This window comes from Vipera berus, assembly GCF_964194415.1.
Source record: "Vipera berus genome assembly, chromosome: 6".
NCBI classification, from domain to species: domain Eukaryota; kingdom Metazoa; phylum Chordata; class Lepidosauria; order Squamata; family Viperidae; genus Vipera; species Vipera berus.
Window position 1 is genome coordinate 64,822,790 of NC_138208.1, and position 20,654 is coordinate 64,843,443.

At 40.6% G+C, this 20,654-nt stretch overlaps 1 protein-coding gene across 1 annotated transcript in view; it reads right to left on the reverse strand.

Moving 5' to 3' along the window:
- CYTH4 (cytohesin 4) overlaps positions 1 to 12,429 on the reverse strand; it is a 50,890-nt gene extending 38,461 nt beyond the window's left edge. Inside the window, exon 1 of the mRNA XM_081331872.1 lies at positions 12,355 to 12,429. Within this exon, the coding sequence (XP_081187998.1) occupies positions 12,355 to 12,373 (19 nt within the window). The 5' untranslated portion in view covers positions 12,374 to 12,429. The remainder of the gene's footprint in view (positions 1 to 12,354) is intronic.
- Between the last annotated feature and the right edge of the window lie 8,225 nt (positions 12,430 to 20,654).

The window sequence follows — 20,654 nt, forward strand, 5'->3', positions numbered from 1 at the left end:
TCCAGGAAAATAGTTTTAAGGCAGTAAAATCACTAAAAAGGTAAAGGTACCCCCGCACATGCGTGCTAGTCATTTCCAACTCTAGGGGCTGGTGCTCATCTCCATTTCAAAGCCGAAGAGCCAGCGCTTGTCTGAGGACGTCTCCGTGGTCATGTGGCCAGCATGACTAGATGCCAAAGGCGCACAGAATGCTGTTACCTTCCCACCTTAGTGGTCCCTATTTTTCTACTTGCATTTTTACATGCTTTTGAACTGCTAGGTTGGCAGAAGCTGGGACGAGCAACAGGTGCTCACTCTGTTACGCAGCACTCAGGATTCGACCTGCCAAACTGCTGACCTTCTGATCGACAAGCTCAGCATCCTAACCCACTGAGCCACCTCGACCCTCAGATTTTACCTTTAGTAAAATCACTACTGTCCTCCAATTCAGTGCTTATGCACTTTAATGAAAACTTGCCAGTCTGCATTGCATGTGATGCATCCCCTTATGGGGTGGGGGCTGTACTAAGCCACTTGTCAGATGATGGGACTCAATTCCCCATTGCTTATTATTCAAGGACATTGTCCTCAGCTGAGCGCAATTATGCTCAGATTGACAAAGAGGCCCTGGCCATCGTGGTCAGGGTTAAAAAATTCCAACATTATTTATATGGCCGGAAATTCAGTCTTCACTGACCACAAGCCATTGTTGGGGTTATTTACCACAGATAGGCAGATGCCTCAAATACTCTCCCCCAGAATGTTAAGGTGGTCCATTTTTATGTCAGCCTACAGCTACAGGCTGGTTCACAAACCTGGCAAAGACATGGGCCATGCAGACGGCCTTACCAGGTTGCCATTGCCACACATGGAGCCAGATCCGGCTCCAGCAGCACGCATCTTGTCAATTCAAGATTTGCCTGAACTTCCCCTCCATGCTGGTGATGTAGTTGCAGAAACTGCCTCAGACAGAATTTTAATCAGAGTGTTGTCACACAGGGTGGCTGGAAAATAGCCTGGGACCAGAGTTCCAGAGCTACTTCACACGTAGACATGAGCTTTCAGCTCACAAAAGCTGCATTCTATGGGGAAGCAGGGTTATTGTCCCCAGTTCATTAAGGCACCGTGTACTTCAGTCTCTCCATGAGGGCCATCCGGGCATAGTCCAGATGAAGGCATTGGCACAGAGCTACCTTTGGTGGACAGGGTTAGATAAGGCTATTGAGGCCCAAGTACATGGGTGTTACATGTGTCAACAGTCCAGACCAGAGATGCCACAGGCCCCTGTCCATTGATGGGAAGAGACTCATACACCGTGGTCAAGGATTCACATTGACCACTGGGCCCTTTCAGGGACAGTTGTTTTTGATAGTGGTTGACAGCCACTCTAAATGGTTGGAAGTAATTCCTATATCTACTATGACTACTGCTAGGACCATTCAGGTGCTTAGGAAGCTTTTTGCTACACATGGGCTGCCGGATGTCTTAGTCTCGAACAACAGGGCCCAGTTCACAGCATCAGAATTCCAGGCCTTCTTGAGGGCTAACCTCATAAGGCATGCAACGTTGGCTCCCTTTCACCCCTTGACTAACTGGCAGGCTGAACGCATGGTGCGTACGATGAAAGAGTCACTCAAGCGCATTGTTTCATGGGATTGGCACCATAGGCTGGCTGATTTCTTGCTTTGCCAGCACACTACGCCTTGCACAGCAATGGGTAAAAGCTCAGCAGAGCTTTGCTGGGGAAGAAGATTAATCACGAAACTGGACAGGTTGCATCTTGACCAGGTAGCAGCAGACACTGCACGCCCAAAGGCACCAAGAGGGTTGCAAGTGGGTGATGGGGTGTGGGCCCGGAACTACGGGCATGGGAACTTGTGGGTGCCAGGTAAAATTGCTAAGGTCTCAGGACCCCTTTCCTATGAGGTGGTCCTGGATGGGGGGCAAGTCGTTCGCCAAAATATTGGTCAGCTGCAAAGGCGTTTTGTGGAACGGCCACTAAACGAGGACCTCACAGCAGGTCCGCAACAAGAGCCAGCAGCCAGCAGCCTAACAGAGCAGTTCACATGCTCTGAGGACTCATTCAGTCATTACAACGGGGAGGTGGCCATAGATGGACACAGTCCAGGAGTGCAACTTGGATCTCCACATGGGGAAGGACAAACCAAACAAGGCAGCAGCTCTGCTGACCCTGCTACCACATTGGACTTTGGATTGGGCTGACCAGGAATGGCCAAAGGAACTCAAGTCAATCCGACTCACGTGAAACCCAGAGTCCCGGTCTACCCAGCCCGGCGGGCAAGCTGGTAGACCGGGAGTTGCCTGGAACCCCAAGGCATTCTGAAAGGTTGTGTAGACCACCAGAATATCTTCAAGATTATGTTATTAAATAATGTGTGTACATTCTAGGGGGAAGGGGTGTAATGTATTGGGATTTTTACTTATACTGATTCACATGTCTGTTTGAATGCTGCTTAAAGGTTGCTCAATGGTGTGTCTGTGTAACAGTAACTGATTAGCCAGACTTGCTGTCTCCAAGAAGATCATTGGATGATTTGGGGCAGTAATGGGTTCCTTTAAACGTATTGGCTGCCACCTAGTGGCCATCCGTATAAGTAGCTGCGCAGCAGCCACTGTTTCAGTTGTCTTCCTGTTTGCCTCAATAAAGCATGTTCCTGTTTGCAACCTCCCGTCTCACTTATTTTCTGCAAAGAACCAGCTACACAACAGTTACATTACCTACAGGTCTACTGGTTACATTAACAGAATTTTGCAACTTTCAGAGTACATCTCTCTCCTGTCACCTGTACAGCCCAAAAAATTAAGAAGGGTCCCTTCTGAGGTGTTTGCCATATCCACTTTAGTGCTATGAGCTAAACTGCCGTTTACCGGACTGTTACCAACTGCAGTTCTCATCTCTCAAGGTTATTCTCTTATATCATTACCTACTGTGACATAAAAGACTGTAATAAATGCAATTTTCTATCACCTCCAGATAGAGAGGTTTACAAAATCTAGAATATATTCCAAAATGGTGCATTAAATCAACAGATGTTCTGGAAAGCTGTGTTTAAAATATATGTCAGGTCTCAATACATATAAAGTGAGATGCTTAGAAAAAGTATATAAGTTGCATAGAAATACTTTTAAACTACAAGGAAAAAAGACAGACAGCATCCCTATGAAAACAGCTGCAAATAATTCAATGGGAGACTTGTTGGAATAAAATGTGAATATATGTGGCACTGCATGGGCCAAGTTTCCAAGTACATTGTATGTGGTACTGAAATGGAACCAGACATACCGACTTTGGGAGCAGGCAGGAAATTAAGGAACAAATATATGGAGATCACAGTGAATCCACCTTAACGTGCTGTTTTGCCTCACCAAGATGTATCATTGCTTTGATGTGATAACAAAAGTGAGACACTCTGCTTCCTCCAAGCAGCAAGCCAAGGCCAATCTCACATGATCTGCTGTTTCATTCTGGTAGAAGTAGCTTCTGAGCATGGACTGTTTCATATGTTTAGAAATTTTCAGAAAGTATGTACTTTTTTATAAATCCTTTCTTATTGATATTTATGTCTAAATCTGAACCGTTTAATTTTCTATCCATACAAAAAAAGAAAATGTAATCCGGTAAATTACTGGTTCTTAAATTTCTTCTATTTTGCTTTATAATGTCCAGATAGTGTTGCTGGCTAGGGATACTGGGAACATATTGGGGACTCGCTTGTTTTTGTCTAAAATATATTACGAAATTACATCTTAGCATGGAAATAAGGCCTTCCATTGTCCTTGCTTAAAGTGTCACTGCACGTTTTTTTTATGTTCGTCAGAAAAGTTCATTTCTAACTGTACATTTCCCCTGCTCTCTGCACCTGTTGTGATAACTTATCTGGTAACCATAGTGAATCCCATATGACTAGCTATGTTATGGTTTCAGTCTGTTTAGTGCGCATGTCTAGAGAAAGTTCTGGGTTGTTATCTGTATTGTTTTTTTCTCTTTGCTGTTACTGACTGTTACGTTAGGATGTAGCCCAGCTAGCTCTGTATAATATATATTTAGTTTTTATATTTTTGTAAGTAAAAGGTATTTAGTAAGATTATGCGTCTTGTTTTTCTTGCCTTCCTGCAAGTGTATCATGCATTCTCTGAAGCACGGTCCGTCGCCCTCTACAAAGGTGATTTTTACCTTGACATTTTGGTATCGAGGATGGTTGATTTATGTTTTTGGAGATGCATGTTTCTGCGGCTGTTATCAGTTAGTTAGTGCTAGTGAGGCAGCGGTGATTAACTGCTGAAACATGTCAGGAAGGAAGCCACGGCTAAAAAGGAGTCTTTCTGTGGGCCAGCTCCCTTCGACTTTAAGAACTCCGATAGCTTCGGCCACACGCCTTGGAGAAGACGCACCTGCTCCTGTCGCCGATGCAAGGTCAGTCACTCCTTTTTCTACTTTTCCAAGCTCCCTGGCAGCTGCTTTTTGAAAATGTTCACACTCCTGGGGCTCAAGATGAATTTCAAAGGCTTGGAGCGAAACTTAAAGTCCAGCCAAAGAAAATTTCTTCTGCTCCTTCAAGCCCCAAGCAAACTATGCGAGATAGGGCTATGCAAGGCTACTGTGAACAAATTGGGGTTTTTGAAAGGCGTTTGCAGCAGGCAAAGAAATATGTGTCAATGGTTCAGCAATATGAGAGGTATTATGAGCATGAACCGGCCATATTGCCACACCCACAAGGAGAAGCCATATTGCCTCCTTCTTCCCCAAAGCCAAAGTCACGCCCATCATTGAGTGTCATGCAAGACGAATGGGAACCGGAGGCTCCTATGTCACATGATTATGGGCTGTCCCAAAGGACATACAGAGCCACAGTGATGCCTGAAGCAAATGTTATAGCACCATCTACTGGTGAAGCTGCATTAAGACATGAATTGGAGCTCTCACTCTCGCAATTGTCTATGGAGGAGTCTTTGCTCAGAGATACAAGATTTCTGCCGTTATCTGAGGCTCCAGTCCCTGATGGTGCTAGGATTCCTGTTACTATTGCTTCTCCTGTTAATATTGCTTCTATGCAAGCCCCTCTACCTGGCAGAACACAGCCATATTCAGCCCACATGCAATTGCCACCGGGTTCTTATATGCGAAGGCCAGTGTTATCTGCAGGTTATGCTAATGCACCAGCCCCAGCGCCAGCGCCTCCTGCTGGCCAGGGTGGAATAGCAGCTCAAAGACAGGCACAGCCAGCACCAAGACTACTGGCAGCTTCAATGCAACTGCCGCATGTCCAGGCACAGACGCCACTGGTGCCCCCTGCAGGTTATGGTCGGATTGCACAACCTGCACAGCCAGTACCTCAATTGTATATTCCTCATCAAACACCTTCCATTGTACCACTGGCTGGTGATTCAAAATTAAAGAAGTCAGGACAGAATTACAGGGCATGGGTCAGTGAGGTTGGACTTTTGTTACGCAGAGAAGGTACTCACATGATGGTGTTTAATCCTCCTGCCCAGCCATGGACTCCTGACATATGGGACTTGGATAATAGAGCATGCACAACATTATTGATGTCAATGGACACTGAATTGCAGCTCACGTTTTCACATGATGCAACTGCCCAACAAATTTGGACTCAGTTAGAGACATGTTATCGGCCTACATCAATTGAGTCTACATGTTTGCTTTTGTCTGAGTTCCATGGTTCCAAATTAAAACCTGGTGAACATATTGGAGCACATTTGACTACAATGAAAGGTATTAGAAAAGAACTGGGCGAAAAAGGCTATCCTATTGATGATTTTCAAATGATCAGCATTATCATCAATTCTTTGAATCATGAGTGGAAAGATGCTATTTCCAAGATCAATCAAGTGCCTATTGCTCAACGCACAGTGGATCATGTATGCAGAATTTTAGCCGAAGAAGAGGCACTTATGCAAGCTGCACCACATTTAAGGGAACCACCTGCATCAAGAGCTTCAGCGAGGCGTGCCTTCCGTGGAAGTACCTACGTTCCAAGGATGCCAAGATGCTACATCTGCAATCGTGTGGGACATGCCACCCGGGATTGTCCCCAGCGAGTTCCAGCCCCCGTCACATACCAGCCCAGAGGAACAGATTCCAGAGGAGGCAGAGGTAGAGGCGGACGACAAGGTCGTGGTCGTGGTTCCAGGTGTGATTCACAAGCTCCACTTGTCACATTGGTTGTGACCAACGATCCACAGCCTCAACCAGAGTACGACAGACGACTTCTTTGGACTTTGGACAGTGGAGCAGCATTACATGTTACCTACAGAAAAGAGCTTTACACTGAGATGCACGAGCCTGAACCTGAACTTCGTGAACTTTACTCTTTTTCCAATCATCCTGTTCAGGTCATGGGAAAAGGAATTGTCTACATTGAAGAGCTTGATGCTCTCATTCCAAATGTTTACTATGTTCCGTCTGCCAGTAGTAATTTGCTTAGTCAGAGTCATTTGTCTAGGTTTTCTCATTTTCAGGTCCACCATCTTGAAAAAGCAAGTTATATAGTCAAAGACGGAGATATTGTTGCTGAAACCATGTTGATTGGTGGTGTTTATTACTTAAAACCAAAGCCTAAGCAGCAAGAACAGGCAAGTATACACGTTCCAAAAAGCACAGGCCCAGAGAGAGACGTCCCAGAGAGAGATCCTGTTGCTACTCCAAAGGTTCCTAATAATGATAAAAATACAAAAAAGACACAGGTTGCTCACAGCAAGCCTGGGGTTCCTAACAAAAATGCTAATGTTGAGAATTCACTAACAGGTAAACCTTTGCATTCCAGGTGTATCCATAAGTGGCACAGAAGATTGGGTCATGCCAGTTTCCGTGTTCTGAAGAAGATGCCAGAGTTCGCAAGAGGTTTGGATCTAAAGGGGTGTAAGGTGTTCTTGGACTGTGCTGTCTGCAAGAAAGCCAAATCCAAGGCAGCAGCAATTCCAAAACGCGCTACACGCCTGTCAACACGCATTTTTGATTTGGTACACACTGACATAGTTGGTCCTTTTGCACCAACACTTGGTGGTAAAAGATATTTCTTGACAATCGTTGATAATTATTCTAGATATGGATATGTATATCCTATGAAAGAAAAATCTGAGACCTTTCAGATCTTTAAAGACTTTGCTAGTCTTGTCTATACCCAATTCGAGGTCAACATTGCCAGAATCCAGAGTGATCGTGGTGCTGAATTCATGTCTCAGCATTTCCAGGACTGGATGCGTGAGAATGGGATAGTACATCAGACATCTGCTCCTTATACTCCAGCTGAAAATGGGGTGGCAGAACGCAGAAATGGGGTTTTGCAAACCATGATGCGTTGCCTCCTTGAAGATGCTAACCTCAGTCTTCCATACTGGGGTGAAGCTATCAAATATGCTAACCATATCATCAACCGTACTTGGAGTAGTGTGATAAATCAGACTCCTTATTTCATGTTGTATGGACACAAGCCTGATCTCTCACATCTCCATATTTTTGGTTCATATGCTATGGTGAATATTCCTTTAGCCCAAAGAAAGAAAGGGGGTCCTGCAGCAAAGAGGATGAGATTTATGGGCATTGATGATAATTCAAAATGGAGCAAATACATTGACTCTCATCATGTTATTGTGGTTTCACAATCTGCTACTTTTGAGGAAGATGCTGACTGGTCCAGGATTCATTCTAATGATCCTGGAGTTTATTTTCCTAGAGATGATGTTGCTGATGCCACACAACCTGATGATCAAGATTCACAGGAGAATGTTCCTTCCACAAGTTCTTCTCAACCTACTGTTCCGTCTTCGCAAGCCGCTGATGTTGCTGCTGGCGACGATGATGAAGACGAGGACGACACGGAAGAAGAATGGACGGTTGGCCCGAGACGTTCCAAGAGGTCCACAAAGGGAATCCCTCCAAAACGTTATTCGTGGCAAGTAACAAAAACACCTGTACCTTTGATTTGTAATGTTACACTTCCACCTGAGAAGTTCACACAGATCAAACATCTTCCTGAATCAGAACAAGATAAATGGTTTGAGGCAATGCAGGCTGAAATGGACAGTCTAAAGAAACTCCAAGTGTTTACGCCTGCAAGCCCTCCAGCAAACAAGAAAGTTATTGGTACTCGATGGGTCTACAGGATCAAAAAGAAGCCGAATGGTGAGTCGTTGTACAAGGCCAGACTCGTAGCCCAGGGTTTCGCTCAACGTTATCCTGAGGACTATACAAATACATACTCACCCACAGTGCGGACTGAAAGTGTGAAAATTGCTTTAGCCACTGCAACTATCCTTGGCCTGGAAGTTTTCCAGTTCGACGTTGAAACGGCTTATCTACACGCTGATCTTGATGAGGACATCTACGTCAAAGGTCCTCCAGGTTTCAGACAGCAAGAAGGGGATACCTGGTTTCTACACAAAAGTCTTTATGGTCTGAAACAGTCTGGTTTAATGTGGTACTTATGTCTTTCTGACAAACTAAATTCAATGGGCTTTATTAAGTCCGAAACAGATGAATGCGTGTTTACCAAAAGATCCGGTAATAGGTATGAGATAATTCTTGTTTATGTCGATGATATTGTTTATATTGGTCCAAATAAGCAGATGAGTGAGGTTTTTGCTAAAGCTTTACAAAAGTTTTTCACATTGAAGTGTTTAGGATGTATTAACACTTATTTAGGTGTTCAAATTGCCAAAACTCAGAAGGGGTTTAGTCTCACACAAGAAGAGAAGATTGAACAACTGTTACATCACTGTAACATGGAGGACGCTAAGCCTGTGAGTATACCCATGCAAACTGACTTTCACATTTTGGCACATGAACCAAGTCCTGAGTTCGAAGATCAAACACTATATCGCTCAGTCATTGGGTCGCTGCTGTATATTAGTAGTTGGACTAGACCCGACATTGCACTTAGTGTTAATCTTTTATCACGACACGTAGGCAAGGCAAAACAGTTTCATTGGACATGTGTTAAAAAGTTATTGAGGTATCTAAAACACACCAAAGACATGAAGTTGTTGTTGGAACCCACACATACTGACTATGCAGAGTTATGTTGTTTTGCAGATTCAGATTGGGCGAGTGATAAGAAGTCACGGAAAAGTACATCAGGTTACATGATGTTTTTAAATGGATGTCCTGTTTACTGGCATGTGCGTAAACAGAATTTTGTTTCTTGTTCCTCTACAGAAGCTGAGTATGCTTGTGTGTCTGATGCATGCAATTCTTTAACCTGGTTTGATGCTTTGGTCACAGATATCTGGACACATCCGATTCGACCAATCACAGTGATGGAAGATAATGAATCTGTGGTTTATATTTCTGAAACACGTTTTACAGGTTCAAGGTCCAGACACATTGACATCCGATATCAAAACATAAGGCAACTGGTTAAACAAGGTTTTGTGACGTTACAGTATGTGCCTACACGTGATCAAATTGCTGACATGCTGAACAAACCACTTCCTACAGCCCAGCATGAGTATCTGCGTGAGAAGATGTGCCTTACTTGAGTCTTCACTTTGCTGACGAAAGAAGGGGAATGTCACTGCACGTTTTTTTTTATGTTCGTCAGAAAAGTTCATTTCTAACTGTACATTTCCCCTGCTCTCTGCACCTGTTGTGATAACTTATCTGGTAACCATAGTGAATCCCATATGACTAGCTATGTTATGGTTTCAGTCTGTTTAGTGCGCATGTCTAGAGAAAGTTCTGGGTTGTTATCTGTATTGTTTTTTTCTCTTTGCTGTTACTGACTGTTACGTTAGGATGTAGCCCAGCTAGCTCTGTATAATATATATTTAGTTTTTATATTTTTGTAAGTAAAAGGTATTTAGTAAGATTATGCGTCTTGTTTTTCTTGCCTTCCTGCAAGTGTATCATGCATTCTCTGAAGCACGGTCCGTCGCCCTCTACAAAGGTGATTTTTACCTTGACATAAAGCTTTTACCATCTTTAATAAATCTCTATTTGAAATGGGGAAGAATCTCTTGACTAAACAAAGTTCCTGGTCACATTCAAGCAGGGGAGAAGGATATGTTTCTCAGGCAAGATTTTTTTTTCCTGCAAGAAGCTGATCATAAATGAAATGGTTGAATCTGTTAGAGACACTAAGGTCTCATGAACATGAGATGTGGGACATCAAGGCACTTCATGAAGTCAGTTTGGAAAGGTACTTCACTTAGAGCACTGCTGAAGTGAAGCGCTACTTCATTTGGATTTGCTTTTGTAAGGTGTAAAGTTTTCCAGGCATGTCTTCAGCTGGTGACATTGTTTTTAGTACTGGAACCACAGGCCGTACACAAGTATTTTTACATACAAAGCTTCTTTTCCCCCAGCTTTCTGTATCTTAATAATCTAATTTAGGAAGGGGAAATGGATTTTATTTTTATTATTATTAAACCAGTGGAATCCTTGTTGGAATCTATCAACCTCCTGTCTGCCAGTGGTCTAACCTTTACAAGGAACTATTTTTAATGAAAAATTAACACAAAAAGATGAGATTAAAATACTTCAGCTTTAACAATTCAGCTTTAACAATTGCACCCTTTAGTGCACTGCTGAAAAAATTATATTTAAAAAAAAAATAACTTTTTTTTAAAAAATCTATTCTAATTCATTCTGATCAGGGAAAAGTACTTTCAATATATAAAAGAGAAGAAAGTTTCAGAAAAATCCTGATGATTGGAGTGCAGGATAATTGTGTTTACTGGAATACTAGGATTACTAGGAGGGGGTAACCTTGATTTTTTTGACCCTCTGGACAGATGGGCTGAAGCTACCCTGGCTCCCCCCTTCATTTATATTTTATGGAAGTCAATATGAAGGAACTTTTCTGGGGTCTTTTCAGAATATCAATGATAGACAATCACAAAGAGTCATGAAGAACAGATAGTAGAAAAGTCACCTCCATAAAAACAATATTTCCCATTCACCAGACAATATTACTGGAGATAACAGGGATAGCCAGGTTTTTTTAATTTCCTTTCTCAGATGGAGGAACCAAAGGTTTTATAGCTTAGAAGCAGTGGTGGGATTCAAATATGTGAACAACCGGTTCTCTGTGTGGATGCCACTTGTGGAAGCCCATTCTGGGCCTGGGCAACAAAAAATTAGCTACTGGTTCTGCCAAACTGGTCCAAACTGGCTGAATCCCACCACTGTTTAGAAGGGATACTAACCTTCCATTCCCCCTGTTCCTAAGTATCTGCCCTGCATGCAGCCAAAGAAGAAATAAGGCTATTGGAAGAGAATCATGATTGTGGATGACCCAGCAAATAACTCTCCGTTTCTCAAGCACTTTCCCTAAATTTTTATTTGGGATGGGGAGTACTAGCTCTGGTCTTTGCATGTAGACTTGTTTGGTTTTAAAAGCTTCCCCAAATGGATCAAGTTAGCCATTTCAGACAGCTGGTTACAGTTTTGACATAGCTTACAGATACAATGGACTGTAGCCATCATTGTCTCTCATTTAATATTGCTATGATAACATGGAAAAGAAAATTATGTAAAAAACCAAGAGCTCTTGAAAAGAAGTAAAGGATTGAAAATAAAATGCAACTGATTACATCTAGTAACTGGGAGCTGCACATATCTAAGATGTGTGTGTCTCTGAAAGATTTTAGATACATCAGAAGTTATTGTGATGATCCTATTTCATATTTTCTGATCTGAATAATTGGCATAAGACTCCATCTCTGAACAGCGCCTTTATGAGAGTGTGGTTGAAATAAAAGACTTGACAATTTGAACTATCTGATTATTTCTTCCCAATAATTTGCCTTTTCCTAAGTTCTTGGCCTGCCTGTTTATAACTTCATATTAAGATATTATATCATGATATAATTATATTATATCTATCATTTACCTGCAAGTCACAAGGAAACTCCATTAAGGACCAAGTCAAAGTACACATCTAAGCCATACCTACTGAAAACCTCCTTTCTGTATCACCAGAGTGGAGATGAATGAAAAGACATAAAAAAGTTGTATCAGATAAGTCTTCCTGGACCTTTAGTTCTTTTTCACTTTTGCTAAGGTTTATTTATATTTCCATCAATCAGTAAATTCAAATAGTGATCATGTGTTATAAAGTGATACAAATATCCATGATAAAACATGAAAAATAATGAAATGATATGGCAGCTGAATTTTCCCTTTAGGATATCCTTGGCTGGAATTAAGGAAGCAAAACAACAAACATCCAACAAGAAAGTTGGACAAACTTATATTCTATCCAGTTGTCTCATTTCTTCTTGGCCCTTTGTTTAAGCTGATGAAGTTCCTATAAGACAGTTCTCTCAGGAATCCTACACATAGAAAGGCAACATGGAAGTTCCCTATCTCTTTTATGGTCAGAGAAGACTTACCCACAAGACAATTATCCATCCTGAAGATGTCCCCAGGGCAAGGCAGCAGCTACTCCAATTTCTCTTCTCTTTCTTTCTTCAAGCTTAAGGTGACTTGAACAGAATAATAACTAAACTAAGTGACTCCACCCTTTGTTTCTGGTTCCTCCTTGAGGGTTCAGATAGACAGAGGAAGCCATTTGCTCACAATTCAGAACTGTGCGCAAGTAGTTTGGTTATTTCCTGGAAAAAAAATGCAAACCCACAGCACTGTTGCTCACATTGCAATGAATGTCTTTGTTAAGAGGAGTCTTGAATCACAGAAATATATTCCTCTCTTAGAAGTGATTCCCATTGTGTTCAACATGCTCATTTATAAGTGTAAACCATTCTGTAGTTAAAGCTATCATGCTCAGGAAAACAATGGTAACAAAATATGAAAAACATCAAATGGCATGACAGTTAAAGAGACTTTTTATTGCTTATTAGACTAAAAAACTATCTGTTTTAGATTTTGGGCTCCTTCCAGGAAGCCAGAACTAGAAATAAAAGGATGTATTTATGAATACTGGTTCTTTTTTGTCAGTTAAAAAGAATCTGGGGCTTTTATGTATAACTTATTTCTGTTTCTTCAGCATGGGCATACTTTTTTTTAATCCTGTGTAGCTCATTAAAATTCAGTTGTGATAAAACTGTGCTGAGCTCATCTCTGCTTATATTTGGAGCCACAACTCTGCGTGGCTGTTGTTTTATAATCCCTTTATTCCTCATTCAATGCAAGTCAAATGTATTGGACATTTGCATACTTTGTACACCTCTCCAGTGAAAAGAATTTCAGCTCCACAAATCCATAAGTAAGCCACAGACAGTTCTGACACCTTGAGAAATATAAGTGTGTGTATGAAATTGCATGCTACATCTGGCTTCCTTAACAGACTAACACTGATGCAGAAGCAGAAGACTGTACTGTTTAATTACATACTGTATCTGACATTTCCTCTTCTTTCCACAACTGTGAATGGGACAAAAGCTCCTATTTTGCATCCAGCTCCCTATAGCTTCCTCTTTAGCTGATTAAATGTACCCCTTCCACATTTTTTCATTTCATCTTACAAGAGTGCTGTTTAAAGGCCAGTTAAAAGGAGGCAGCAGATCAAGAATGCTTCTGCTTCTTTTTCACATCTTCCGCAATCAGCAAGGGTAAAATAGGAAATGCTCAAAAGGCAGCACTACCCTTTATTTCATTTCTTCTGCTTAGAATAATCTAGAGAGGCTGCACCACCAGCTGGAAAGAAAAAAGAAATGCAATGATTACAATTCAAAGAAACCAAGTTCCCAAATTTTTCATCTTAGGATCTTGTGGCAATGATTAGGACAGTATGTAATAATATGTATTGGATGTAATAACAACAACAACAACAACAACAGCAACAACAATAATAATAATAATAGTAGTAGTAGTAGTAGTAGTAGTAGTAGTAATAGTAGTAGTAGTAGTAAGTCATTATTTTGAATTATGCATGTAGTGAGTGCATCTCAAGAAGACCTGTTAAGAGACTCACTTCTGTCTGAGTTGATGAGGATATGGACAAGACAGTAGGCCTTCTGTCTTGTAGGCCACTACCACACTCTCAAATCCTCAAATTCCAGAGATCCATAAATTTCCTTCCACCTTGGTTTTCAGGAGATTTTCCAAACAGGCTTTCAACGGGTTTTCAATGCTATCTAGGTTTTGTTTTGTCTTTTATCTAGGAAGGAAGGAAGGAAGGAAGGAAGGAAGGAAGGAAGGAAGGAAGGAAGGAAGGAGCAAATTATTATATAGCACAAAGTAGATGTATTGGTAGAAAGAAAACAGGAAACCTTTTGATACGTATTTTTTTCCATTTTCTGTTTAATGTATAACATTACAGTTTACTTTTTACCTTTAAATCAGAAATGTAATGGTCAATTTTGAAAATAATGTTCCTGTCACCAAGAAGACACTATAACCAAGCTTCATGAACATTTATTTTTAATTCCTGTTGTTTATACACAAAGAAGAAATGACCATTTTGGTTAAAAAGAAAAAGAAAATCAGAAATCTGTTAGCACCTTTTCAGACTTACAGATCTTATTAAAAGGCATAAGTTGTCATTAGCTATGTGAAATTCTGATTTTTGGCTTCTATAGATTAACAACAGCTCCCTTACAATTTCTTGAATGGTTAAAAAACCAAAAACATTGAAACAAATTGAACAAGCAAACTACTAATAAAATAGCACCATTAAATTTATGGAGCATGACAACAATTCAGCACATAGATACCTGGAAATAAGCAGCATTTAACTCTCTGGGGCTTACGTTTGACAACAGAAATGTTTAACTTGTAAAACATAGTGAGTTTTAACAAAAGATCTTTGGGAAGCTCAAACGCCACTTTTAGCTTTTAATTAAAAATGCAAGCAATCTTAAATAACTCTTATAAGTAAAGCAAACACAGTTATGTTGATGGAGGGAAAAAAGGCAATACTTTCATTAAGCCAGTACTTTGCCACCTAGCTTTTCATTAAAAAAAATGCAAACAATCATTTAAATAATTTATAGGTGAAGCAAGAACAGTTATGATGGAGGAAAAAATGACAATAACTTTATTAACCCAATACTTTGTCACTGTCGTGCAAATTGCTGAACATAGAGGCATAGAGAGTCAAAAGTGTGTAGCATGGGGAAAGAGAATATATGATGTCTATGAATCTCAACTGATAAATGAAGAGAACTTATCAAAGCTGAGGAAAAAGTAGACCACCTCTATTTTAGTAATTTCTTTGTTCACTGATTATTTTAATGGTAATGTCACAAATTGTGATGAAATGGGTGATATTGTTCACCCCTCTTCTTTTGGCAAGGCACAGAGTACTCATGAATTCTGCTGGTGATCCACCAAATGATAGTATCATGACTCATCTTAAGAAAAAGTAAGTAAAAAGTTCTGTTTAACTGCATTCCCACTGGGAATGAAATTCTAATCATTTAAAATGTCTAAGAATATAGAAAATTATTTCACAAGTGCAGTGCCCCCACAACTGCTTTTAGCAATTTGAATTTTCGGTCCCAGTAGATTGGAGTCTAGATGGAACAAGACTCCCTTTTCAGAGCTTGGAGTTTGCCAAGAATTTACACACTGACACTGAGCACAGAAACAGCAAAATTGGTACGTAATCTACCACTATCTCCTGTAGACTGTGAAAGAAAAAACTTTTTTTTTGCCTTTTTCCTGGCAATAACATTTAATTTCAACCTCGATCCATGGCAGTCAGTAGGCCAGAAAAAGGGCTGGTGTCTGTGATAAAAGAGCTAAATAATAGCTAAAATGTGTTGTCTTCTGAGGGTAGACAGAAAGACAGATTGCAAGACAGAAATTTTTAGAGGGTAAGAGAACTGCAGACTGAAGCATAAGTTACTGGAACAGGAAGACAGATTGAGGGTAATTTAGCAATTTCCTCTTCTGCTGTATAATAATTGTTTGGTTGTTACAATATCCTCTTCTGAAAGGTGAAGAATGGAGCAAAAAGCAGTGTCACTCTCAGACCATCTAAAGATGCAACTCCTTTGCCCTTCTGCAGTGGCAAAATTACCTCCATTGTAGTTCTGTAGCCAACACATGATTAAATGATAACCTGCAGTTTTCTTCCATAATTCCTTGGTATGATAAGGGGAAACTGGAATAATTAATCATGTGATAATTTGATGTTAGCAAGGCAGATTCATGGCTAATGAAAGCAGTTATTTAAATGATCAAATGATATAGCTTCAATTATCATATTAATAATTCATTCCCCTAGTTAATATACCCATTTGCCTTTGATGGAATATAGTTCAGGCAGAGGTATATCATATTTTCTCGGGTGTTCTGTATGATCTAATCATGCAAACAAGGGCGTGTACAGCTACTAAAGAGAGAGGAATGATCAAATTCTCTCTGGGGAAATGGGTGGGAAGATAACACAAAAAAGGAAGAAGCTGGGTAAAACTGCAGCAATTCAGTGGCTTTCCTTGGTATAAGTCTTCACTCACAATCACATTTCTAACAAAGAGAAATGGCAAGGGGTACTCCTGCTAACTCGGTAGACAACTTAGTTCTGTAAAATTTTGAAATTTTAGCAGTGTGGGGGGGGGGGTGACTTAAAAATGTTAATTTCTGGTAACTGCCTGGACAAATTTCTACAGTGTTTGGAAGTGTTTGCTATTGCCTTCTTCCTAGACCTAAGAGAGAATGACTTATCCAAAGTCACCCAACTGGCCTCATGCTGAAGGTGGAACTAGAACTCATGATCTCCCAATTTCTAGTCTGATGCCTTAGTCATTACAGCACACTGGCTTTTTAAAGTTTTGAATTACAACCTTTACAATTTATTGCAATCTACCATGGTGGATGGGTCTGATAGGAGGTGAAATTCCAAAATTTAAAAAATATCTACATCTATAATCTATATCTATATATACCATTTTTGCATACAAGGCCATAGTTGGTCTTCAGTGGTCTCCTAAAGACCATGGTCCTTCCCTCCACAGCTGGTTAAGAAACGAGGTATGAAAGGTAAATGTGGACTCTTGTTTTCTATGACACATAAAAGGTAAGATACTATATAGCATATGGCTTTTCCCCCTCTATCTCTCTTATTAAATTTTATCGGAAGCAGCTTCTGTGGACAAATAAGATATTATGATTGGTTAATTGACAATAATTACCATGCTAAAGGAAAAGGTTGTGGATATTATTCAGCCTCTTATGGGCATTTTGCACAAAAAGAATAAAAGGAACTTAGGACTTATGGTTTTGATTAATAGACAGATTATAGAAAGAGGAAACATATGATGTAACTTTGGACAGTTCAAAAAATATTTGCATTATGACTGCATCACACTGTGGCTGCTGTGAAGAATATTGAAAGGCACTTTTTTTTATTCTGTACTTTCTTTTCTATTAATTTTTTTTGCTTGCCCTTTTCTTTTTTCTTTAATTTTCTTCTTTTGCTTTCTTTATACTAGTTTGTATTAGCTTTTATCTTGTTTAAAAATTTTATTAAAAATTATGTACATATAAAAATGGAAAGGTTGTGAATATTATTCTAAATCCTACATATTGTATACTTACCTTACAAGAAAAGGCTAGAATATGTGAGACACAATAGCTAAGAAAAAAGACAACTTGGACAGGATATGATTGAAGTCTATAAATTCATGTGTGGTGTGCAGAGAGAATTTGTTTTTCCATTCTGTCCAAATACCAGAGGGCATCCTATAAAAACTTAAGCAGTTCTTGCTGGATGAGATGCCTGGCCCATCTAGTCCAGCAGTCTGTTCTCACAGTGACCAACCAACTGCCAAAAGAAGCTCAGTACTCTCCCAGAAGGCAGCCTTCCAAGACAGTCATGATCCCCATGACTGCCATGGATTAGTCCAACCCTTTCTATGTAGCTACCCAAGCCTTTAGCCAGCACTACATTTTGTGGCAATGAAAATGACTGATGCAAAAGGTTGAATTCATTGCCCAGGAAGAGGCTGTCTCAGCCATCCTACCACCCACATTGAGCCATTCAGGGTATGAATATCATTCAAGAGAAGTATCAGTTGGAAGAACAATATTTGGTTTCAGAAAAGGAATTTGATGAAACATTACATAGGAAATTTGGGAGAAGAACTTAACCCGCTCTTAAATTGATTTAAATAGCCCAGCTCTCTCTAATTTTGTAACAGCAACTAAATAAACATCCAAAAATATCATTATCTGCTCTTATTCTGAATCTGTGATTCAATAGTATACTCAGCACACCTGGCACCATTTTTAGATATGCCTCCTCACCAAGAACCAGTTTGGTGTAGTGGTTAAAGCTGGGGTGTCAAACTCGCAACGTCACATGATATGTCGTGACATATCATGACTTTTGTTCCATTGCCGGCAATGGGGTGGGCACAGTTTCGGCATGACACATCCGGACCATGGGCCAGCAGTTTGACACCCCTGGGTTAAAGGCAGCAGGTTAGAAACCAGGAGATTATGAGTTCTAGTTTGGCCTCAGGCACAAAGCCAGCTGGGTTGACCAGCCATTGTCTTTCAGCCCTAGGAAGAAGAAACTGGCAAGCCATTTCTGAAAAATACTGCCAAGTAAACTATAGGAGGCAGTCACTATGACTTAAAACTGACTTGAAGATGCAGTTATTTTCCTCTCTTGCTGCCATGCCACTCACCTCTAAAAAGGTTCTACATTTAGGCAGGAAAAATCAAATGCATAGGTATAGTATAGGTGGTACCTTGCTCAATAGTAGTAACTGTGAGAGGGATCTCGGAGTCTTAGTAGACAATCACTTCAATATGAGCCAGTAGTGTGCTGCAGCTGCCAAAAAAGCTAACACAGCGCTAGGCTGCATTAACAGAGGGATAGAATCAAGATCAAGTGAAGTACTAATACCACTTTACAATGCTTTGGTAAGGCCACACCTGGAATACTGCATCCAGTTTTGGTCACCACGATGTAAAAAAGATGTCGAGACTCTAGAAAGGGTACAGAGAAGAGCAACCAAGATGATTAGGGGGCTGGAGGCTAAAACATATAGGGAACGGTTGCTGGAATTGGGTATGTGTAGTTTAATGAAGAGAAGGACGAGGGGTGACATGATAGCAGCGTTCCAATATCTCAGGGGCTGCCACGAAGAGGGAGTCAAGCTATTCTCCAAAGCGCCTGAAGGCAGAACATGAAGCAACGGATGGAAACTAGTCAAGGAGAGAAGCAACCTAGAACTAAGGAGAAACTTCCTGACAGTTAGAACAATTAACCAGTGGAACAACCTGCCTCCAGAGGTGGTGAATGCTCCAACACTGGAGGTTTTTAAGAAGAGACTGGACAGCCATTTGCCTGAAATGGTATAGGGTTTCCTGCCTGAGCAGGGGGTTGGACTAGATGACCTCCAAGGTCCCTTCCAACTTTATATTATTATTATTATTATTATTATTATTATTATTATTATTATTATTATTATTATTATTATTATCCAGTGCTGCACCTGCTTCCTTATTGTCTTCAGAAGCATTTCCCTTATTAGCTGCACCTGGGCTGCCTGCCACACACCACACTCCCCAGCACACCACCACTGTGATCGATTCTGCTTCAAGTAGCTACTGTATATTTTGGGTAACAGTTTACTTTATTTCATCAATTGCACCATTCCTCTTCTACTAACATGTCATCCAGACTGAAGTTTGGATATCCATAGCTCAGAAGAAGCTACCGTATGTATTACAAAAAGTCTGATCTTCTCTTACTAGAATGAAATGTCATAGCACTTTCATACCTCTTGTTATGTATCCAGGTGAAGGGAACAGACACACATTCATAGCAGTCACCACCAGGGGGCGTTGGACTTTTTGGCGGGAACCCATTTTCGGTGGGAAACAGAGGTTCAAACCGATTGGCCGGCTGCTCTCCTGCCCAGGTATAAAAGGAGGTCAGGTAACCCCTATTCCCCAGTACAGTCACTACCACCGAATAAAGATCTGCCATGCTGTACTCATCGTCTCGGCGTCTTTCCTGCTGCCCAGAACCCACTACACAATACCTCTTTTGAAGAATTCCCCACCTGAAAAAAACAAGTAACAAGTCCAAGAAGACTTACAGCTTTCAGTAGGTGAACCAAGGTGCTATGAAAGACAACAGCAAAATATGAATTTAGTAGAGCCTAAAGGTTAATCTAGGTCATCAGACTGACTGTCTGCTTGAAACAAAGGGTTTATACCACTAGAGACATACCTGAGGCTTACTAGCAGCTTTGGGACATGCTGCAAGAGTCATGATATAAACATAGCTTTTAAATATTTCACACTGCAGCAAATACATTTGGTTCCAATTCTCAGCCCTTGCTCTAATTCAGTATCTTCAGCTCTTGGACATCCCCATTTCACAGTTTTTCAGGCCATCTGTCCTGCTTCATCTATCTTTCTTTCAGTGATTTAGGACTTCATGTGTTTGTTTCTGTAGGTGTTTTATTGCTGCCTTCAGTCATAGATGTGGCATGTCAAGAGTTAAATGGTTAGCATTGTTGAAGGAAAAGTCTCCATCATGGAGTTTATCAAGTTTATCACATCTGCATTTTTGCAGACTTGATTTCTGTTTGGGACAGAGAGACTTGGGAGCAGGGGTTGGTTTCTGCTTTTAAAATCCTTTAGAGAAATATATTCTGCCTTTTAAAATATTTCCAAAAATATTTCTTTTTCGGGGGGGGGGGGGCTGACTTCCCACAGCATCTATTGGCAAACATTATAGACACAAATATTATCATGACTTGGA